Source organism: Hyperolius riggenbachi, chromosome 9, assembly GCF_040937935.1.
Source record: "Hyperolius riggenbachi isolate aHypRig1 chromosome 9, aHypRig1.pri, whole genome shotgun sequence".
Lineage (NCBI taxonomy): Eukaryota > Metazoa > Chordata > Amphibia > Anura > Hyperoliidae > Hyperolius > Hyperolius riggenbachi.
The window spans coordinates 205,283,228-205,304,231 of record NC_090654.1 but is presented as its reverse complement, the minus strand read 5'-3'; the positions used below and the strand labels follow the sequence as shown (position 1 = coordinate 205,304,231).

The window sequence follows — 21,004 nt, the reverse complement described above, 5'->3', positions numbered from 1 at the left end:
CAGTTACACTCTGGGACACTCTAGGATATGCTCTCAGATGCCCACTGTTGCTGGCAGGACGGATCTTTCCCTGGCACTTTCCGACACATATATGGATTTGAACTGACAGGACACCAACAATCTGGTACTGTATGCTTTATCCTCTTGGAGGACTTGCTGTGTCTACGCTTTGCACCGCACACTGTTAGCTTGCAGTGTCTGTCGCCTTGCTTATGTGTCGATGAACTCTGCTTTGCATGTTTTCAGTCCTGCAGTTTTTTACCTGTGCCCTTGTGAATTTTTTGCTTTACATGAGCGCTGAAACCTGTGCCGCTTGGAGCATTCATTCCTCATCGTTTATGTGATTTGCGGATTGCGTGGCCATTGGGGGTAACGGGACACCTCACTGTCACTGCAGTCTAGCGGATTCCTGACCTTGGAACTGTCATCCAGCTTCAAACACATTGGGCTTGCCCATGTACGAGTCCTTATGGTTAATTTGTCAGCAATAACATCTATGGGGTTAAGTGTGTATGGTGGTCTGCGTGTGTGGCATGAATGAGCGGTATGTTGACAGTTATCAGACTATTCTATGTTTCTATGTGTGAAACCATTTTTTATGCATCTTTTCTTCTTTGATAATCAATAAAGTATATTTTGATATTTTTTCAATACATTTGTCTCTATTGCTTGGAGTATATGCCCCGCATTAGCACCTCCTTAATTGTTTTTTGGCTAAAATACATACAAATAAGAAGCATGTTTCTCCCAGAGTAAAATGAGCTATTAATTACTTTTCTCCTATGTTGCTGTCACTTACAGTAGGTAGTAGAAATCTGACATTACCGACAGATTTTGGACTAGCCCATCTTCTCATGGGGAGTTCTCAGTGTTTTTCGGTTTTCAGCAGCATTTCCTGAACAGCAGTTGCTCTTTGAAGAGGAACTTTACTGAATGTAATTAAAGTTAACCTAAACTGAAACAAAAAAAAAACTTACTTACCTGGGGCTTCTATCAGCCCCCTACAGCCGCCCTGTGGCCGCACCATCACAAAGCGATCCTCTGGTCCCCCATTCAGTAAAGTTCCTCTTCAAAGAGGAACTGTCGCGAAAATCTTAACATTTAAAATACATTCAAATAAGAAGCATGTTTCTCCCAGAGTAAAATGAGCTATTAATTACTTTTCTCCTATGTTGCTGTCACTTACAGTAGGTAGTAGAAATCTGACATTACTGGCAGGTGTTTGGGCTAGTCCATCTCTCCACAGGAGATTCTCAGCATGGCCTTTATTCTTTATGAAGACACTTCTTGAAAAAGATTTATACAAAGATGTTGGCCAGCCTCCCTGCTCGCTGTACACTTTTTTTGGGCAGTTGAATGGAGCAACTGCTGTTCAGGAAATGCTGCTGAAAACCAAAAAACACTGAGAACTCCCCATGAGAAGATGGGCTAGTCCAAAATCTGTCGGTAATGTCAGATTTCTACTACCTACTGTAAGTGACAGCAACATAGGAGACAAGTAATGTATGGCTCATTTTACTATGGAAGAAACTTACTTCTTATCTGTATATGTTTACATGTATTTTAAATTTTAAGATTTTTGTGACAGAGGTCCTTTTAATGAGAAGTTGTTTTTATCTGTTGTCTTGTGATTTGGGAACCCAGCATATGTGAAACCTTTCTGCTGTCCATTGTCTAATTTTTCAGACTTTTAAGAAGAAGCCGGAACATTTCCCCTTTTTCTTCAAGAGTATCAGAGAAGCATCAGTGGCGAAAGAATCGGAAAGTGACTACACATTGCATGAGAGGACCATTCTGCTCCTCTTCCTAGACCACTGCTTCAATAGCCTGGTAACTCACCCTCTGTCTGACCTGGAATCTCTTTAATGCAGTGTTTCTCAAACCTGTTCTTGTGATTCCCCCAACTGTGCATGTTTTGCAGGTAACCTCACCTATGCACGTGGGGGTAATTAGTGTCTCAGGTAGTTGGATTCCATGTAGCTAATTACACTAATTACCCCATCTGTGCTTAGGCGAGGTTGCCTGCAAAACATGCACCATTGGGGAGTCACAAGGACGGGTTTGAGAAATGCTGCTTTAATGTGTAAGCTATTCTAGTTTAGATCTGCTGTTCCTAGCCTGTGCATACTAAGTAAAATGACTATAACAGTGCTTCACTACACAAAAATAAGAAAACAGAAATCTTATATAACTTCTGTTTTCCTTATACTGTATTGCCTGAGGTTATTTGTTTGTTTTTTGATCTCAAGCAGGTCAAAATGTCTAGTAAAGATTGAACAAGCTTGGAGATGGCACACATATGGCTCAGCAATAAGCTTGTATCGGAGGTAACGGTACCAATACAAATGTATTGCCAAGTCATTTTGTGTGCCATCTCCAAGTCTTATTTTGATCTAGTATCACAGGAGTGGGGAACCTGTGGTAGACTGGCAATTGCTAACTGGGTCTGGAGTTGAGGGACCAGTGTGGTGTAGTACAATTGGGGTAAATAAGCACCCAGGTTGGATAAAACTAAGTTAAAAACAGTAAAAAAAAAAGGTGATGTGGCTTACCTCAATGATGACAGTCTTGTTACAGACAATAAGAATCTTATTAGAACGGGCAACGCGTTTCGCAGGTCAGAGCCCACTTCCTCAAGCCAGTAACTGTGTCAGAGTATACACAGCCGATAGCATACTCCTCCTAGGAAGTATGCATAGGAGTATGCTATCAGCTGTCTGTTCCTGGCCTAAGGAAGCAGGCTCTGACCTGCGAAACGCTTTGCCCGTGCTAATAAAATTTTTATTGTTTGGAACAAGACTGTCATCATTGAGGTAAGCCACCTAAACTTTTCTCAATTCTATTTTTTTTTTTTTACTTGGTTTTATTCAACCTGGGCATCACTTTACCCCAACTGTGCTTACCCTCCACACACCATTGTAGGAGGGGTCTACACAGACCCCACATGATATTAGTCATTGTGGTGGCCTGTTATTTTAACCAAGGAGAGGGACCATCATCATGTCCCAGTGCGGACACCCTGAGTGGAGTCGGGTTCATTGGCTCCACCTGCTTTGTGAGAGAAGGCAGTTTATACCATTTATTCAAATGTCATTTGATATTCTACTAATGAGCTTTTATAGTCCAGTGTTCTCCCCAGGCTCATTTAGCCGGGTGCTAGACCTGACTAGCTTTGATGAGCACCCGGCTGTAATCAGCTGACCTCCTCCCATGCTGTGAGCAGAGCTGCATAATATGTTAGTATTCTTTGATTGACTGTTCATAATAAAGAGTGATTTATTTTTTTCTGCCTTATTTTATTATATTGCATCTGGTTCTTGAATTTTCAATGCAAAATGCTCTGAAATGTCTGAATTTGAGCTACGGTATATATTTTTGCAGGAAGTTGATTTAATTCGCGGACAAATCCAGCAGCTCATATCACTGCCAATGTGGAGTTGTTTACAGCCGGTAAGTAGGAATAAAGTACCGTATTTTTCGGAATATAAGACGCTCCGGCATATAAGACGCACCTAGATTTAGAGGGCAAAAATCAGGAAAAAATAAATAAACTAAACCTAGGTGCGTCTATGGTGCAGGGGCTTCTTATGGACCTCTAATTCCCCCAAAACTGTCTTTATCTAAGCTACACTGCCCATCTATACTAACACCTGCTACACTACACTTCACCCCTGCTGCCCCCATCAACTACACATTACTTCACTAACCCCTACTACAACTACACTACACTACACTACAGTATACTACACTTCCCTCACTAACACCTGCAGCCAACCCAAACTACACTACACTTCACTAAGTAACCCCTTCAGCCAACCCAAACAACACTACACTACACCCCTGCTGCATCTCACCTGATCCTGTCGCCGCGATCCTCCCCTCCTCCATCTGCCTGTCATCACCCGAGAGTCTCAGCAGCCGTCATCTGAGGGTCCCATTAGGTGTCATCAGAGGGTCCAGCAATCCCATCCAGTATCCCCGCTCTTTAAGTGTCCAGGTTGCCGGATCCTCTTCGCTGCAGTCATGCTTGTATGCAGCCTCGGGGTGATCACGCGGTGATTACGCGCTGCCGGGGCCGCCTTCCTCCATAGTTACAGCGTCCTCTTAGATACAGTGCCCCTGCGTGACGAGCGGCGCACGTGCGCCTGACGTCATGCGTGACCCCGGCGCACATGCGCCGCTCGTCACACAGAAGGGGGCACTGTATCTAAGAAGAGGACGCCGTAACTATGGAGGAAGGCGGCCCCGGCAGCGCGTAATCACCGCGAGCCTGCATACAAGCATGACTGCAGTGAAGAGGAGCCGGCGACTTGGACACTTAAAGAGCGGTGATCAGTCGGGGATACTGGATGGGATTGCTGGACCCTCTGATGGCGGCTGCTGCGACATTGGATGACGGCGGCCAGACGAAGGAGGCTAGGATCGCGGCGGCAGGATCCGGTAAGTATGTTATGGGGCGAAAATACCGTACCTTTGGAATATAAGACGCACCCACTTTTTCCCCCCAGTTTTGGGGAAGAAAAAGTGCGTCTTATATTCCGAAAAATACGGTATTTTCTATTTGGAGTATCTGATAATGCTGGCAGCGGCTATTACTGGAATTTTTGCATGTATTTGGCGGAATGCTACAGCTACATGTTTATTTCCATTATAGGCTCGTCTGGAACATGAATTAAAGAAAACGCAAAAGCTAAGGAAATTCTGGAACCTCATTAAAAAGACTGATGATAAGATGGACCCAAAGCCTCGAGAACTGTATGTTCATTAATATAAACATATCAGGATAATGCTGCTTCTTTTTTTATTTTATGCACCTCCCCTTTTTTTTATTTTTTTCCCCAGACGACTTGAACTATTTAATGCAAAATAAATGCTTTAAAACGGCCAGTTTTTGCACTTTTAAGTGCAATACAGACGTTTTCAAATAATCATTTTGTATTAACTGATGATCAGAGTACACCCGTGGGTGCCGCCAATGTGCTGACATTAACTAGTTAAAGCGTACCTGAACATGTGACTTTATGAGATAAACATGGTTACGTATACTGTTCTAAACACCAAACACTGCGCTGACTAGAAATAAAATTGAAGGTATTAAATTGGTGGGGCATGCCATGTCCACTGTAAATACTGAATAGTTTTTTGTAAGGAATGCGCTCTAGCTATGAAACACTTCTGGCAAACTAAAACGTTTTGAGTGACAACACGGCAGTGTTCACCCCAGAATTTTTTTTCAGCCGGATGGCATGAAAAAGTAGCCGGGTGGGGAAGTAAGGGCCCTTTTCCACTAGGAAACGCAATTGCAACCGTAATCACGCTGCAATCGCACAACCTTCAATTTCCACTACCAGTGATTGCGCCGTATAGCTGCCATTAACGGTTCACAATCACCCGATGATTGCCATTCTGAAAAAAATTATGGTTTACCATTTATTTTTAACACTTTCAGGCACAAAAAGAAAAAAAAGCACATGGCATAGTTATTTGTGTGCTAGGCACTGCACATACACATTTCAATCTCATGTCACAGGTCACATCGAGTAGCCTTTAAGATAAAGCTATGAGGAAAGTACCATTTTAATTTACGTATCGATCAGAGGGTACACACTGTGTGATGAGTTCTGTTTCAAAACCAATTTTCAAACAAAGTAGGGGAGGAGAGGAAACGCATTGCATGCCCCACAGGAACAATGGCAGCTCCCAGCATCCCTGCACAAACACCAAATATTCCCACATAGGATGAGGTGAAACGACGTGCTGACATTTTCTGTGGCAAAAAAGTTGACTGTGCTGCAAATTTCAACAATGCTTGGGACAAAAACCAATCGCCCACAGCAGAACTATAAAATCCAGCAGATTCGGTAACTGGTAAGAAAAGCAGCGACTGCATTTTTCTAAAAAAAATGTCTAGAAAGATAATTACAAGAGCTCAGAAAGTATACAAACAACACTCAGAAGTATACTTTAAAAAATGTCAGCAAATTTTCCATAACTGCAGAAATCGTCAGGCATGAGTACTGTATTGCTAAGTTTAAAAGACTATGCAGAAAGCACCACTGCACTTTGTATAAAGCCATTTACATGATCCGCAAGTGAAGTTTTCAGGCACAGGCAACTTGTTTTGTGGGCACTTACCCACTTCCTCAGGGGCCTACAAGTCAATGAGACGATCTGAGGACTTGAGCAAATGTATACAAAGGAATTATCATATCTACATGTGTATCAAATATATAAAATTGTTAAAAAAACATAAAGTTGAATAAATAATAAACATACCAAATCTGAACATATAAAAATAGTTATAAGATCATAAATATTGTTAAAGAGAAACTCCGACCAAGAATTAAACTTTATCCCAATCAGTAGCTGATACCCCCTTTTACATGAGAAATCTATTCCTTTTCACAATCAGACCATCAGGGGGAGCTGTATGACTGATATTGTGGTGAAACCCCTTCCACAAGAAATTCCGATGACCGTGGTACTCCTGGCAGTTTCCTGTCTGTGAACCTTGTTGCATTGTGGGAAATAGATGTTTACTGCTGTTTCCAACTGCCAAAAAAGCATGCAGCAGCTACATTACCTGCCAACAGTGAAAATGTCAGAATGTAAATCGGGGGATTTAAAATATTTTACAACGGGCAAACACTGACTAAATCATTTATATATAATTATTGTAAAAATAAAGCACTTTTTTTTTATTACATTATTTTCACTGGAGTTCATCTTACTGCGATGGCAAAAAATATGACTGTTGAAAATAAAAAAATGACCAACAGAACTGTCATGGAGAACAGACCATGTCATCCCGAGTTGCCTTGACAGTTCTGTGAGGTCCTGTTTCCACTACATGCAGATTGGATGCAGAAAAATTTACTCCAATGAATGCCTATGGGCCTGTTCCCACTAAACGCAATTTTTCTTATGCAAATTTTCCCATAGGCATTCATTGGAGTTTGTTTTTCTGCATCCATTCTGCATCCAATCTGTGTGTAGTGGAAACAGGCCCTTAGTCGTTTTTTTTTTCTTCAACAGTTTTTTTTCACTTCTATTGTGCTTTTAACAGAGTTGTATTCTTCCTGGGTGCCTCTTCACCCATGTTGCATTATCATAAGTTTAAATTTCACTTCAGGTTCCCTTTAAGCTTTAAGTCGTCTAGTTTTTGTAGGGGTTTTTTGTGCAATGTGTACTGATGCCATCATTGTTACTGTGGAATTTTGCAGGGCCATGCAGGAAAGGAGATTTCTGTGGCAGCTTATACAAAAGTTCCTATCTGTGCTCACATCTATTCCAGTCACAGGTAAGTGCCAGAACTTTTTAACACGTTGTTGTGTATGAAATATAACTGTGCTCCCTTATATTCTACGTTTCTCATAATACATACATGGTACCATTTTATCATTTTTTTCGATTACCGTAGATAATTTAGTTCGATTATTCCGTTAGATCGAATATAAAGATTTTTCCAGCCTGTCCGATCAGATTTTTCTCGAAAAAAGGGATAATCGTTCGAATTTCTTGATCGAAAAAAAAAATGTTTTCTACTTTCATTCGCTTCGATCATTTAGATCGAATAAACGGGAACATCGAACGTTATCATTGTATCGTGTATGGCCACCATTAGTCTGCAGCACGCTTGTGCTCGGAGCAGATGTGAACTATGTGAGGAGGTGTAAGCAAGTAGTTAACTGTGACAGGATGTGTCTGATTAGTGCACAACAATGTTCTGTGCTAAGTGAAATAAAGTGTTTATTCACACATCAGCCAAAGAATTATAACCACTTGCGTAATATTGTTTAGTTCCCCTTCATGAAACAAAAAAAACTGATTCATTGAGTCACAGACTCCACAAGATGAAGGTGTCTGGTATCTGGCAATAGGATGCTAGCATCAGATCCTTTTCAGCCTTGTAACATGTTAGATGGGGCCTCCATAAATCAGGCAAGTTTTACTTGCGCATTCTACAGATAAAAATTCCACATAAACAATAGAAAACCTGTTTCATCAGACTAGGCCTCCTTTCTCCATTTCTTCATGGTACAATTCTGATGCTCACATGCCCACTGCAGGCACTTGTAGACAGGAATCCAGGTGGGCTCTTTTTAATAGTTTACAGTAAGAGGCCTGCATGGGTCTAATTTTTCAGATTCGCAGCCCCGCTTCCCACACCCGACTCACAACCCGCACCCACCCCGCAACCTGATTAAAATCAAAACGGGTATCCGAACCCGACCTGCATCATTAGCATATTTTAACTTTCAAATGATTCACTAGAAAGTGCTCAGGAAAGTATGTTTTAGCCCTTTGGCAGACAAATAAAGTAAAACTTGATTTGGCTGCAGTGCCAAATTTTTGCTGCCACTTGTGTAGTGTGCCTTTCCCAGCCTTGCAGAGTGGGCAGCAGGGAATTTTTATAGTTACCTGTCTGCTGGATCGGCTTCTTCTCTCCTCCACCGCAGCGGCAGTGTAACCCCGACATGTCTTCTTGGTTCTGATCACATGATATGGCGTAATCAGGATCCAGGAGATCATGTCATTGTTGCAGTGCCACCCGGGGGTGGAAAAGCAGTGACGGAAGAGTCTCACCCATCACCAGGTGGCACTGTAATGCTGGATCCCGACCACCTCATATCATGTGATCGGGACCCAGAAGACCTGTCTAAAGTTCAGAGTCGCCAGGGTAGGAAGAGAAGAAGCTTTCCGGAAGAGATCAATATAACTGCTCCCTGCCACCTCCTCGTTTGACTGCACTCGGCAGCTAAACAAGATTTGCTGGCAGAGGTTAACATTGCACAGCAGTATTCAAACAAAAAAATTGTTTAAATCGGCTAATGGGTTAAAAAGCCAAACTGAATACTGTATTACGAAAGCAAGTGTACTTTTAATGGCTGGGGGAGCCTTATAAAAATGAAAGCGCTAGAGTCCTCATGTGGCCTGAAAAACCACCATACGACAGACCTGAGTTAACTGATAAAATGTGAACCGTACTAATGTGTATTTGTCTTAAACCAGCATGGGATTTGTGTTCGACAGGTCCTGTCTCTGTGGAAAAAATCAACTATTGTGAGCGTCTTATAGAACTTATGATCGACTTAGAGGTAACTTTTTATCATTAAATAGACTGCGCATAATATGATAAATTCATGTTAAATTGTATAGACTGTCTGGACCATGTCTTTACAGAGAAAGCAGCTCACACAGCTCATATGCAGTGATGAACTCCGGATGAAATCCAAATGAGTTTCATTCGGATTTCATCCAGATAATTAGTGCACCTGATGGGGCGGGTTTGGGGGGGTTAATATACCTCGCCTCCATCTTCTTTAATCTGTCCCACATCGCTACTCACACCGCATTCATGTGACTACCGCGCTTCCTCCTTCTGGGTTGAAGGATGAAGTGTAGTAGTCAGGTGACGCCGCTTGGAACGCACATGAGACAGGACATGGGACGGATTAAAGAAGACAGCTTCTGGGTAAATTTAACCCCCAATCAGGTGCACTAATTATCTGAATAAAATCTGAATGAATCTCATTCGGATTTCATCCGGAGCTGTTCACTGCTCATATATGAATTAGATTTCCTGGTGAGCTTAGAACTAGAGTTGAGGTGATTTTCTGTGCTTTGCATCAGATAAAGGAAAAATCCTGCTTTGCTGCGGATTGATGGGAATACTACAGAATGGGAATCTATTCCTGTTATAGTAGAGACCTGGTTATGCGGAACTCAACCAACCAGCACAAATCTCCAGCTGTGCTCACAGTTCTGAAGGCCTACTTCTTAGACTGTATGTGGGCTCTGCTGTGCTTAAAAACTGGCTACCATTGCTCTCCCAAGGTTAAAATACTTTCAATTACCGTATTTTAAGATTTACTATAGTAAATGTTCAGGGTATGCATATAGAGTGGTTACTTTATAGTACTGTATTAGTTTGGCTTATTTTTAACATTGAACCCCAAGCAACCAGAAAGCACTCTTATCCATCATCAGCTGATCCACATCAGTGGCGGATAACCAATACTCTACTGCAGAGCTGAGCAAACTGAGTGGCCCGGGCCGCGTGCTGCGGGCCACATTCTTAAAATTCTCCTCCTTCCCCCTCCCTCCCTGCAGAGTCGCAAGCGATAACAGGGGAGACTGAAAACTCACCTGATCACCGTCGCGTCTCCATGGCAACAGGGCATCAAATGACATTGGCGTGCCAGTGTATTGCATGCTGGCTCGTCCCGGCGTCATGTCATGTGTTGCCATGAAGACGCAACACTGGACGGTGATCAGGTGAGTTTTCAGTCTCCACCGTTATCGCCCGCTCTCGACTCTGCGGGGAGGGAGGGGGATCCGGCTGCCTGTCGGCGGGCCTAATCTGCTCATTGCCATGTGATACTCAACATTACTGCTTCTTGAACTGTTTTGTGAAATAACTTTCACTGTATTTATTCTTAATGCAACTCTACTTTCCTCACTCAGGCTTTACTTCCCACCCGTCGATGGTTTAATACAGTGCTGGATGATTCTCATATTGTGGTCCATTGTTATTTATCTAACTTGTGCAAGAGAGAGCAAGAAGGGCATTTATTTTCTCAGGTATGTTGTGTAACTGTCAGAGAGAAGATGCTATAGAATTGGAAAGTATACATTCACTGATAATTGTCTTTGTAGCTCCTGGACATGTTAAAGTTCTACACGGGCTTTGAAATAAATGACCAGACTGGGAATGCACTTACTGAAAATGAGATGACCACCATTCATTATGATCGCATTACTTCTCTGCAGGTAAGCGGAACTGATAGGCAAATAGAATCCTGATCACTTGGGATTCCTGATAAAGAAATATCACTAATCACACCAGATCACTTAGAAGATGTTGTTTATTTAAAGCAGAGCTGAACTCAGAACTTCCTTTCTGCTCTAAAAGATAAGCAACAGCATAACAACCTTTAAAGAAAAAAAAATCTTTGTTACAGTTACAATAAATCTGCCGTGTGTCTACTTACTGCTTTCATTGAAGCAAAAAAAGGGGTAACATCCTGTGTTTACAAATTAGCTGAGGCTGCAGAGATTTCTGTGCTGACACAGCTGAGAGCTCAAATTACAATTGCGATTACTTGCACCTGAGGGGCTCTTCTCTCTAAACACAAACAGGGTGGATTACTCTGTATTTTCCTGGTGTCTTGTGCATGAGTTCAGGTCCATTTTACTATTGGGTGCAAAGAACTTCCATTTATGTTTCACACCTGCAAAGCATTGACATACTGTCTGCGATGAAGCACACTTTATATGTGTGATATGCAGAAGTTTAAATGGCTGGTACTTTGGTTTAAATAAACTACATCATCATTTGAGCTGGTGTGGTCTCTTTATTTGTTTTACTTGGACTTAAATAGAGCCCGAAGGCTACCTGATCCGGGGGGCTGAGCGGATCAGGTAGCTGCAAAAACTGCTGCTCTCCACCATGTCTGTGGGCTGCATTGGCCCACTTTCACGACCTCTGCATCACAATGAAGGAATGACAGACTGGCACTCGTTCACAGCATGCAGGTAGGCGGGGGAGCAGGGGGGGCGCAGACAAGGAGAGAGAGCTGCCCTATGACAGCTCTGGAGACCCTGAAGGAACGCCCCTGGCAGGCGTTTTTGAACAGGTAATCCCTCCCCTGTGTTTACCTCTGAGATGGCGACAAATGATGTCACCAATCTTGGGGGTCGTAGCGCGGCCCGTGGGGGAGGGGCACAGAGACATGTCATGAGGCAGAGAACATGCCTATGTGTCCCATCTGCCCACCTTGGGTTCTCTTTAACAGCTGGCTTGCAGAGACCTGTATTGGTGTTGCATTAGAGGTTTATATTGACAGCCAAAGTTATCTTCCCTGGAAGTGATGAAGATTTAGTTTTCGTGATTGAATCTCAGTTGGGTTCCTTTCTTGGCTTGATTGTCACCCTGATTTGTCTGCTTAGTAAAGTATGTTTTTGTAACCGGAGCTGTCTCCCAGTAAAATTCATTTGAAAAGTGCTTAATGAGTCAATAGTGACGTTGTTGCTATTGTTAATAGTGACGTCACTGTGACAATGTCTTCTGCAGCTTCAGATGAGGGACAAAGAATGCAAAAGCCAGAGCTACTAAGTGTAATAGTAATAGTGCCTATTTAATTATGGTGGGTGGTGCTGGACTGCTTTAAAGATATTAAAATCATATACTCCATTGCATTCATATTGCTGTTGTACCGTGAATTGGTTTGACTTGCTTTTCCATCTGTCTCCTGTAGAGGGCAGCATTTGCACACTTCCCAGAACTTTACAACTTTGCTCTCTCCAATGTGGCATCTGTGGACACCCGAGAGTCCCTGGTGAAATTTTTTGGGCCTCTGAGGTAAGTTATTACAAGAATTTTACTGTACATAGTCTAATCATAAATTACATTTTTTGGGTAATCTTGTATCTTGCACTCATATGTTTAACATTCAACACTTTATTTTACACATGACCTGGGCACCCCTAATCACAGATCTAGGGATACGTTTCATATATAATATATATGGTAGTTAGTTGTATCACTTCTCCTGGAGTGCAGCCTGATGTCCTGTGGACCCTAGAAGGAAAGAGGCAACTGTGGAAATGGCCATTGCCTATAATGATTACCAGAAATATGTAACATTTTGCTTGAAGTGGTCCACTTCTCTTGTACTACTATAGTGTAATCTGCTTGCCTTGTATGTTTTTCCATACTTCCTGTATTTGGGATGTTTGCTTTATTGCTAAAGAATGCATTTTAATGGAGTTGATTTGTTTCCTGCAATGTCCCAAACAGTTGGGGTCCAGTGAGTCCTACTACATACAGTTATTGATGGTCATGTCTAGGAGAACTAATGGACAAGCATGTGATCAGTTTTGGTCAGGTGAGATAGATATGTAAGTCTCTGATTAGTTAGTCATGACCATGTGCTAAAGTAGGATGTAATGACAGCAAATCAGAGCTATGCAAATCTGTCAGCTGATCAAACCAATCACATGCTTCTCCATAAGTTCAGTAGATATGAGCATCACTACATACAGTGTGCTGGGGTATTCTAACTTTTCTTCATTAGCGTATCTCTTTGTTTTTTATTTTCCCCAGAGGTACACTTTAATGGGAACCCGAGGTGAGAGGGATATGGAGGCCGGCCATATTTATTTCCTTGTAAACAATGCCAGTTGCCCGGCAGCCCTGTTGATCTTCTGGCATAATTAGTGTCTGAGTCAAATCCCCGGAACAAGCATATGGCTAATCCAGAAAAGTACCTGATCAGCTGCATGCTTGTTCAGGGTCTATGGCTAAAAGTATTAGAGACACGTGATCATTAGGACTGCCAGGCAACTGGTATTATTTAAAAAGAAATAAATATGGCAGCCTCCATATAACTCTCACCCTGGGTTACATTTAAGAACTGAGCCATGCATTGCCACCTTCAGGTGGGTTATTTGTTCCCTTTCACTTGTGTAGCATCAGGGAAGCTAATTATTTCATCCCAGAATAGTGCCAGTCAAAGTGGTTTGAATGCCGAACATTTTATGGCAGAAGGTCATCTTCCTATGTTAATGTGTCTAAAAGAGGTGAGTGATCTGAAACCAAATCTGTTTAACCTTTAAGGAGGGAGGACATAGCTTCAATTCGTCTAAGGAGCCTTTAGCTTCATCCTATAGAATAGAAGCATGCCTCGGGGGCTCTGCTAGAGGCTGTATAAGTGAAGAGATTTTCTATTATACAGCAGCTCACACAGCATACATGGGACCTTGTTGCCATAGAGCAGTATTTCTCAATATTCTAACACCATGTGCCTCTTTATGAAGGTACCCCCTGACTTGGGCAATATTATCACATATGTACCTCTTGATGCATATATACTGTAATTGTTAAGAATACTTTATACTTGAATAATATTGTGAGTACATTTTTCAGTCATTCCCCTAGTTTTTTAGTGCTGACATCTTTCAATTTTTTAGAGCGCTCTATACAGTATATGGTCTTATTAGTTGGGGGAGTGGGTGTATTTTAGGGAGGTTGTTGGGGAGGGAGGGGGGTGTTGCTGGCTAGATTTTTTTTATGTTTTTTTCTTGGTGAGAAGGGGGGGGGGGGGGGGGGGCGGGGTTCGCAAATAACGTCCTAATTTTTTTACATTACCTAGAAAACTTCTCACTAAAATAATTATATTTGTCATTAACAATTTATCCGTGGGTAGTAGCACATGGATTGTATACTATACTTTGTGTATATAAGCAGATATATTATAATATATCTCTGTATGACAATATGCACTGCTTTCTGTAATTGCATACTGTCCACTGATGCAGTTTCTTCTGCTGCATTGATACTGGTTAATTGCAGTGACTCACTTTATCCACTGGAGGCATAGCAGCCACACTGAGGAGTGTAATTGAGCCCACAGCGGTCTCTAAGTGGAACATTTGATACTGTGTAGCAGTGGTGTGAATTTCTGTCTCTGTGTGGGAACTTTTTATGCCACGCTTTTAACCCATTCACCAATAATGGCGGGATCTATCTATATGGTTGCATAGCACAGAACATAAAAGCAGAGTAATGTGACTAATGCCTCCGTAACACATCACCCCACAGTGAACCTAGCCTCACTTATACCACACAGGTTTATTCACAGATCTTCCTTCTCTGCTGCTTACCCATGAGAATAAATAAAAACTGTCACAGGCCACTTCTCACTGGTGCTTGCATCTGTGTAAAATGATCTTATTGTGACTATAACAAAACATTCTGTTCATACTGCTACTTCTGACACAGGAGTTTTGTGTTCAGTTGGGGAGGGGAAGACACTCACCACTGGGTGCCAGGATCTCCAGGAGATCTCCCCAACCAGGGCAAAGCGCAATACCGTGTTTCCCCTAAAGTACGACATCCCCTGGGAATAAGCCCTAGCAGGAATTCCTAGCATGCTTGAAATATAAGACATTTCCCGAATGTAAGCCCTAGCAGCAGCCCACATGACACCAGCAAGTCAGCTCAATACAAAGCCTGGATACAGGAGAGCAGCAGTATAATGCGAGTTCTACAGTCCTGTATATGTGTCAGGGGCAATTTGTGTTTTTGTTGGAGCCAGCCCTCCTGATCTGCCGTGATAAGCATCAGCAGCACTTCACCTCTTCACCTTTTCCTAGGACACACAGCTTATCCTATCATAGCTCTGGGGAGCCTGACAGAGTTCCCTGCCTGCAAGAAATATGCTGGATCCACACAATACAATTTGTCTGCAAATTTACCTGGCCGATCGATTATTTCCAGTATGTCCGATCTGAGAATCGAATGATTTTTTTGAGCTATTTCTGACTGATTTCTGTAGGTAAATCTGCCGAAAAAATTGTATGGTGCGGATCCAGCAATAGACTCTTACCCACATGATCAGCAGAATCAATTTCTTGTTAGTGAGAGCCAATATCTGCAAACCACAAGCTCTGTGCATGCTGCTTGTGTTTCAGCATGGCATGCAGTATATACATTTTGTATAGGAAAACTACCAGTGTTTCCCCCAAAAATAAGACGCCCTCTGAAAATAATCCCTAGCACATATTTTGGAGCAAAAATTAATATAAGACCGTGTCTTATGTGTAATTCTATATACTAAAGAGTGGCTGCAAAACAGGCATGCTGTTGTTTAGTGCAACACTGCATTGATAATTTGATGCATTGCTGAACAGTATGTCATGTGTGTCATTTATATGTGTGTGTGTGTGTGACACACACACACACACACACACACACACACACACACACACTTGCAAAAGTATCCGGCCCCCTTGAAGTTTTCCACATTTTGTCATATTACTGCAACAATCATGAATACATTTTATTGGAATTCCGCATAAAAAACCAATACAAAGTGGTGCGTACACATGAGAAGTGGAGTGAAAATCATACATGATTCCAAACATTTTTTTTTACAAATAAATAACTGCAAAGTGGGGTGTGCATAATTATTCAGCCCCCTGAGTCAATACTTTGTAGAACCACCTTTTGCTGCAATTACAGCTGCCAGTCTTTTAGAGAGTGTCTCTACCAGCTTTGCACATCTAGAGACTGAAATCCTGCCCATTCTTTGCAAAACAGCTCCAGCTCAGTCCGATTAGATGGACAGCGTTTGTGAACAGCAGTTTTCAGATCTTGCCACAGATTCTCGATTGGATTTAGATCTGGACTTTGACTGGGACATTCTAACACATGGATATGTTTTTTAAACCATTCCATTGTTGCCCTGGCTTTATGTTTAGGGTCGTTGTCCTGCTGGAAGGTGAACCTCTGCCCCAGTCTCAAGTCTTTTGCAGTCTCCAAGAGGTTTTTTTCCAAGATTGCCCTGTATTTGGCTCCACCCATCTTCCCATCAACTCTGACCAGCTTCCCTGTCCCTAAAGAGAAGCACCCCCAGAGCATGATGCTGCCACCACCATATTTGACAGTGGGGATGGTGTGTTCAGAGTGATGTGCAGTGTTAGTTTTCCGCCACACATAGCGTTTTGCATTTTGGCCAAAGATTCCATTTTGGTCTCATATGACCAGAGCACCTTCTTCCACGTTTGCTGTGTCCCCCACATGGCTTGTGCAAACTGCAAACGGGACTTCTTATGCTTTTCTGTTAACAATGGCTTTCTTTTTGCCACTCTTCCATAAAGGCCAACTTTGTGCAGTGCATGACTAATAGTTGCCCTATGGACAGAGTCTCCCACCTGAGCTGTAGATCTCTGCAGCTCGTCCAGAGTCCCCATGGGCCTCTTGACTGCATTTTTGATCAGCGTTCTCCTTGTTCGGGCTGTGAGTTTAGGTAGATGGCCTTGTCTTTTTAGGTTTACAGTTGTGCCATACTCCTTCCATTTCTGAATGATCGCTTAAACAGTGCTCCGTGGGATGTTCAAGGCTTTGGAAATCTTTCTGTAGCCTAAGCCTGGTTTACATTTTTCGATAACTTTATCCCTGACCTGTCTGGTGTGTTCTTTGGACTTCATGGTGTTGTTGCTCCCAATATTCTCTTAGACAACCTCTGAGGCTATCACAGAGCAGCTGTATTTGTACTGACATTATATTACACACAAGTGCACTCTATTTAGTCATTAGCACTCATCAGGCAATGTCTATGGGCAACTGACTGCACTCAGACCAAAGGGGCTGAATAATTGCGCACACCCCACTTTGCAGTTATTGATTTGTAAAAAAAAAATGTTTGAAATCCTGTATGAGTTTCGTTCCACTTCTCATGTGTACAGCACTTTGTATTGGTCTTTCATGTGGAATTTCAATAAAATTGATTCATGTTTGTGGCAGTAACATGACAAAATGTGGAAAACTTCAAGGTGGCTGAATACTTTTGCAAACCACTGTAGATATATAGATAGATAGCTAGATACGCGCGCGCACACACACACACGCGCACACACACACGCACACACGCACACACACACACACACTCACACACTCACACACTCACACACACACACTCACATACACACACACACACTCACACTCACATACACACACCCACACTCACATGCACACACCCACACTCACATGCACACACACACACTCACATATACACACACACACACTCACATATACACACACCCACACTCACATATACACATATATTACTTTTTCTGTTACTAAAAACAAGTGGTTGACCAATTCTTTATTTTGCAGTCCCAACACTCTCCACCAGGTGGCATCATACCTCTGCTTACTACCAGCTCTGTCTGAAGGAGAAGACACCAAATATGACAAAGAATTCCTCTTGGAGCTCCTGGTAGGTCCAGCAAAAATCAGACATATTATGCATCTTTCCCATGAACAGTATTAATTCCGTAGCTTGTGGTGCTGCATAAGAATCGTGGTGCTTTTTTTTTTGTACATTAATAAATTGCATCATCCATATTCCGCATTACATTGTGAAGTGCTGCTGCTTTCCAGTTTTCTGTGCATAGCATACTCACATATGCTTGTTTCCTGTTTGTGTATCCAGGTATCACGTCATGAGCGCCGTATCTCTCAGATCCAGCAGCTGAACCAGATGCCCTTGTATCCCACAGAGAAGATCATTTGGGATGAGAACATCGTGCCCACGGAGTACTATTCTGGGGAAGGTGAGGCTGTAATCTGATCTGACAGGCTTGTTATGGCTTCACTAATAAGCTGTAATATCACGAAACCAACCAATATAACCTCAGCTTGGAAATCTCATTTTACACAGCCATCCTGAAACTGCTCTCAGTCATCTGGTTTAAACAGAAATACTGACTAAAATGTTTTATATTAGGCTCTGGTCAGTAATGCAGTATACTTGTGTCACTGATTTTAAGACAGTTTTTAAGTCCTGGAAGAATACCGGCATGTGACTTGCACACTCTGCACATAAAGGGCTTGATCCACAAAGTGGTGCTAACTGTTAGCACGCCTGTGAAAACCCCCTTAGCACGTCTAAATGAGCTTTTCACACGCAAAACTTTATGCGCTCAAAACTTTACGCGCGCTCTGCACAGGGCGCTCCGCGCGAAGTGCCCATTAAAGCCTATGGGACTTAGGCATAGGATTTTGCGCGCGGTACTTAGCGCGCGATCTGATTGAGAAAACCGGTGATAACCTACTTAGCACCCTGGTTAGCACGTCTAGAGACTTTAGACGTGCTAAGTAGGTTAGCACCGCATAGTGAATCAAGCCCTTAGAAACAACCTGTTAGCCTATACTCAGTGAGTGCTGACACAGTCTGCACAAGGACTGCAAACACAATTTGCAACAATAGAGGAAGAAATGAACATGTTATGCTGGGAATACACGGCTCGATTCTGCCATATAGATGGCTCGATAGATAATTTCCGACACGTCCGATCTCCCGCCCGATAATTTCACCGCTCGATTCCTCATTGAGCACAATGGAAAAAAGATAAGAAAAACGAGTTGAAGAGAAGAGAATCGCCTGCGAAATCGAGTGGGGAATCGATCGAGTGGGAGCATTGAGTGTCAAAATCGAGGCGTGTATGCCCAGCATTAGAATCAGATTGAACTAGGTTGAGCTTACCCTGTAGCTAGTTGCTATTGGACTATGCACAGTGTTACAGCTTAAAGGATACAATGTAACGCAACACGTGTGAATAGCACATTGTTTTTTCATTACTGTGAGTTGGGCTGCGTTACAGGCTGCTGTAACGTGGGACTTTAACATCTCACTGTGAAAGCAGCCTAAATGTGGAAATAATCATAACCAGGGAGGTTAAAGTAAACCTGAAGCAAAAAAGTCTTATAGTGTTTTCCAGTACAGGAAGAGTTAAGAAACAACAGTTTTTATCTATGCAAAAAAGCTTCCCTGAGATTTTCAACCCAACTTGGGTTGGATACAGTCCTGTTTTCTGAAGCAGTTAAACAGCCAAGAAAAATTGAGAGATGGCTTGTGATAAGGTTTTCCTGCTGGAAAGTTCAGAGGGTCATTAGTTCTGCTCTGTTTTATAGTTTAAAATACAGAGTGTGGTTTGTTAACTGCAAATATGGCAGAATGATGTAATGTTATAAAAAAAAAAAGCCATGTAACTGAAAATAAAAAATGAGACTTCTAGCTGTACTACATATACAGTTCATTTATATAATACTTTTTTTCTGCTTAAGGTTTGCTTTAAGCCTGCTCTGTACTGTCATATGGAGGGGATTACTTAGGGCTTATTCACATTACGTGAGTTGCAGTGAGTTTTGACTCACTGCATATAGTGTGCATTTTACTAGGTAACATGAAAGTCCATAAACTTTCATTTTATCATTCACGCTACACCAGTGAGTTGCTGTGCAGTGCATTTCAACTCGTTGGTAATTAAAATTCTTGGAAAAGCACACAGAACCATTCATTAATTTTTATTTATGCATTTTAATGCATTTCAACTCACTGACTAGTGTGAATGAGCCCTGATCACTTTGTAGAAGAGAAGAGTCAGTCATTCTTCCCTGAACAGATGAAGTAGGAGCAAAAGGGGCCATCTTATGTAATAAAATTAAAGAGCACTCACTATTCAAATTTGTTAAAGAGAACCAGAGATGATCTAAAGAAAAGATTTTATACATACCTGTGGCTTCCTCCAGCCCCATACGCACGGATCGCTCCCATGCCGCTGTCCTTCGCTGCCTGCAACTACGAGAACCGGCTCCCCACTCTGCCGTCAGTCAGAGCCAGTCTAGCGTAGGAGAAGTGCGCAGTTTGCGTATCTCTGCAGCAGCTGCTGGAGAGATACGTAGAGAGCGCACTTCTCCTGCGTAGGCCGGCTCAGATGACGTCAGTGACAGGAGCCTGTTCTCGTAGTTACGGGCAGCGGTGGACGGCGGCGTGAGAGCGATCCGTGCGTATGGGGCTGGAGGAAGCCACAGGTATGTATAAAATCTTTTCTTTACTTCATCTCTGGTTCCCTTTCAGTGTCAATATTGTGGAACCAGTAGAGACCTAGAGAAGCGCTACATGGGAAAGTTGGTAGCAGCCAGGTTGTTAGTGTTACTATCGTTGTTGAAGTCACCTAAGATGATTGTGGGAATGTCAGCTAGACAGGGAAGTGGACCATGAAGAGACCAGAAGTGCGTAGAGGTCCATGAATGACATTAATGTGGAAATAAATAGGAAATTGCATCATAATTGGGCTGAAAGAATATTATACAGAAATTAGGAAGCCAACTCCACCACCTTATTTCTGGATTTAGGAATATAGCCACTGTTATAAATGCTGCCATTCATTCACATCATTACCACAGGTCTACAGCAATCTTTCTTTACCACCCACCTCCAGGCAGAGACCTAAAAATACTATCAAGGGAATCAGAGAGCTCAAATGTTACCCAGTGGGAGAACAAGTTTCTGCAGATAAAATTGTTCTCTTAAAATGGATAGCATTTGCGCGCTCCTATTCTCTTGATTAATCCGATATGTAATATAGGATCTGTTGACATATTCATGTATTGGTTGGTCTCCATTATAGAAAATGGTCTGATTTGGTGTCT

The 21,004-nt window shown here is 42.3% G+C and overlaps 1 protein-coding gene across 1 annotated transcript in view; it reads left to right on the top strand.

Moving 5' to 3' along the window:
- Window positions 1-21,004, top strand: part of AQR (aquarius intron-binding spliceosomal factor) — a 156,582-nt gene that overhangs the window by 26,576 nt on the left and 109,002 nt on the right. The window contains exons 6-15 of the mRNA XM_068253903.1: window positions 1,687-1,830; window positions 3,382-3,450; window positions 4,655-4,755; window positions 7,224-7,300; window positions 9,034-9,098; window positions 10,468-10,584; window positions 10,660-10,773; window positions 12,261-12,364; window positions 17,684-17,786; window positions 18,003-18,123. Coding sequence (XP_068110004.1) covers window positions 1,687-1,830; window positions 3,382-3,450; window positions 4,655-4,755; window positions 7,224-7,300; window positions 9,034-9,098; window positions 10,468-10,584; window positions 10,660-10,773; window positions 12,261-12,364; window positions 17,684-17,786; window positions 18,003-18,123 — 1,015 coding nt within the window. The remainder of the gene's footprint in view (window positions 1-1,686; window positions 1,831-3,381; window positions 3,451-4,654; window positions 4,756-7,223; window positions 7,301-9,033; window positions 9,099-10,467; window positions 10,585-10,659; window positions 10,774-12,260; window positions 12,365-17,683; window positions 17,787-18,002; window positions 18,124-21,004) is intronic.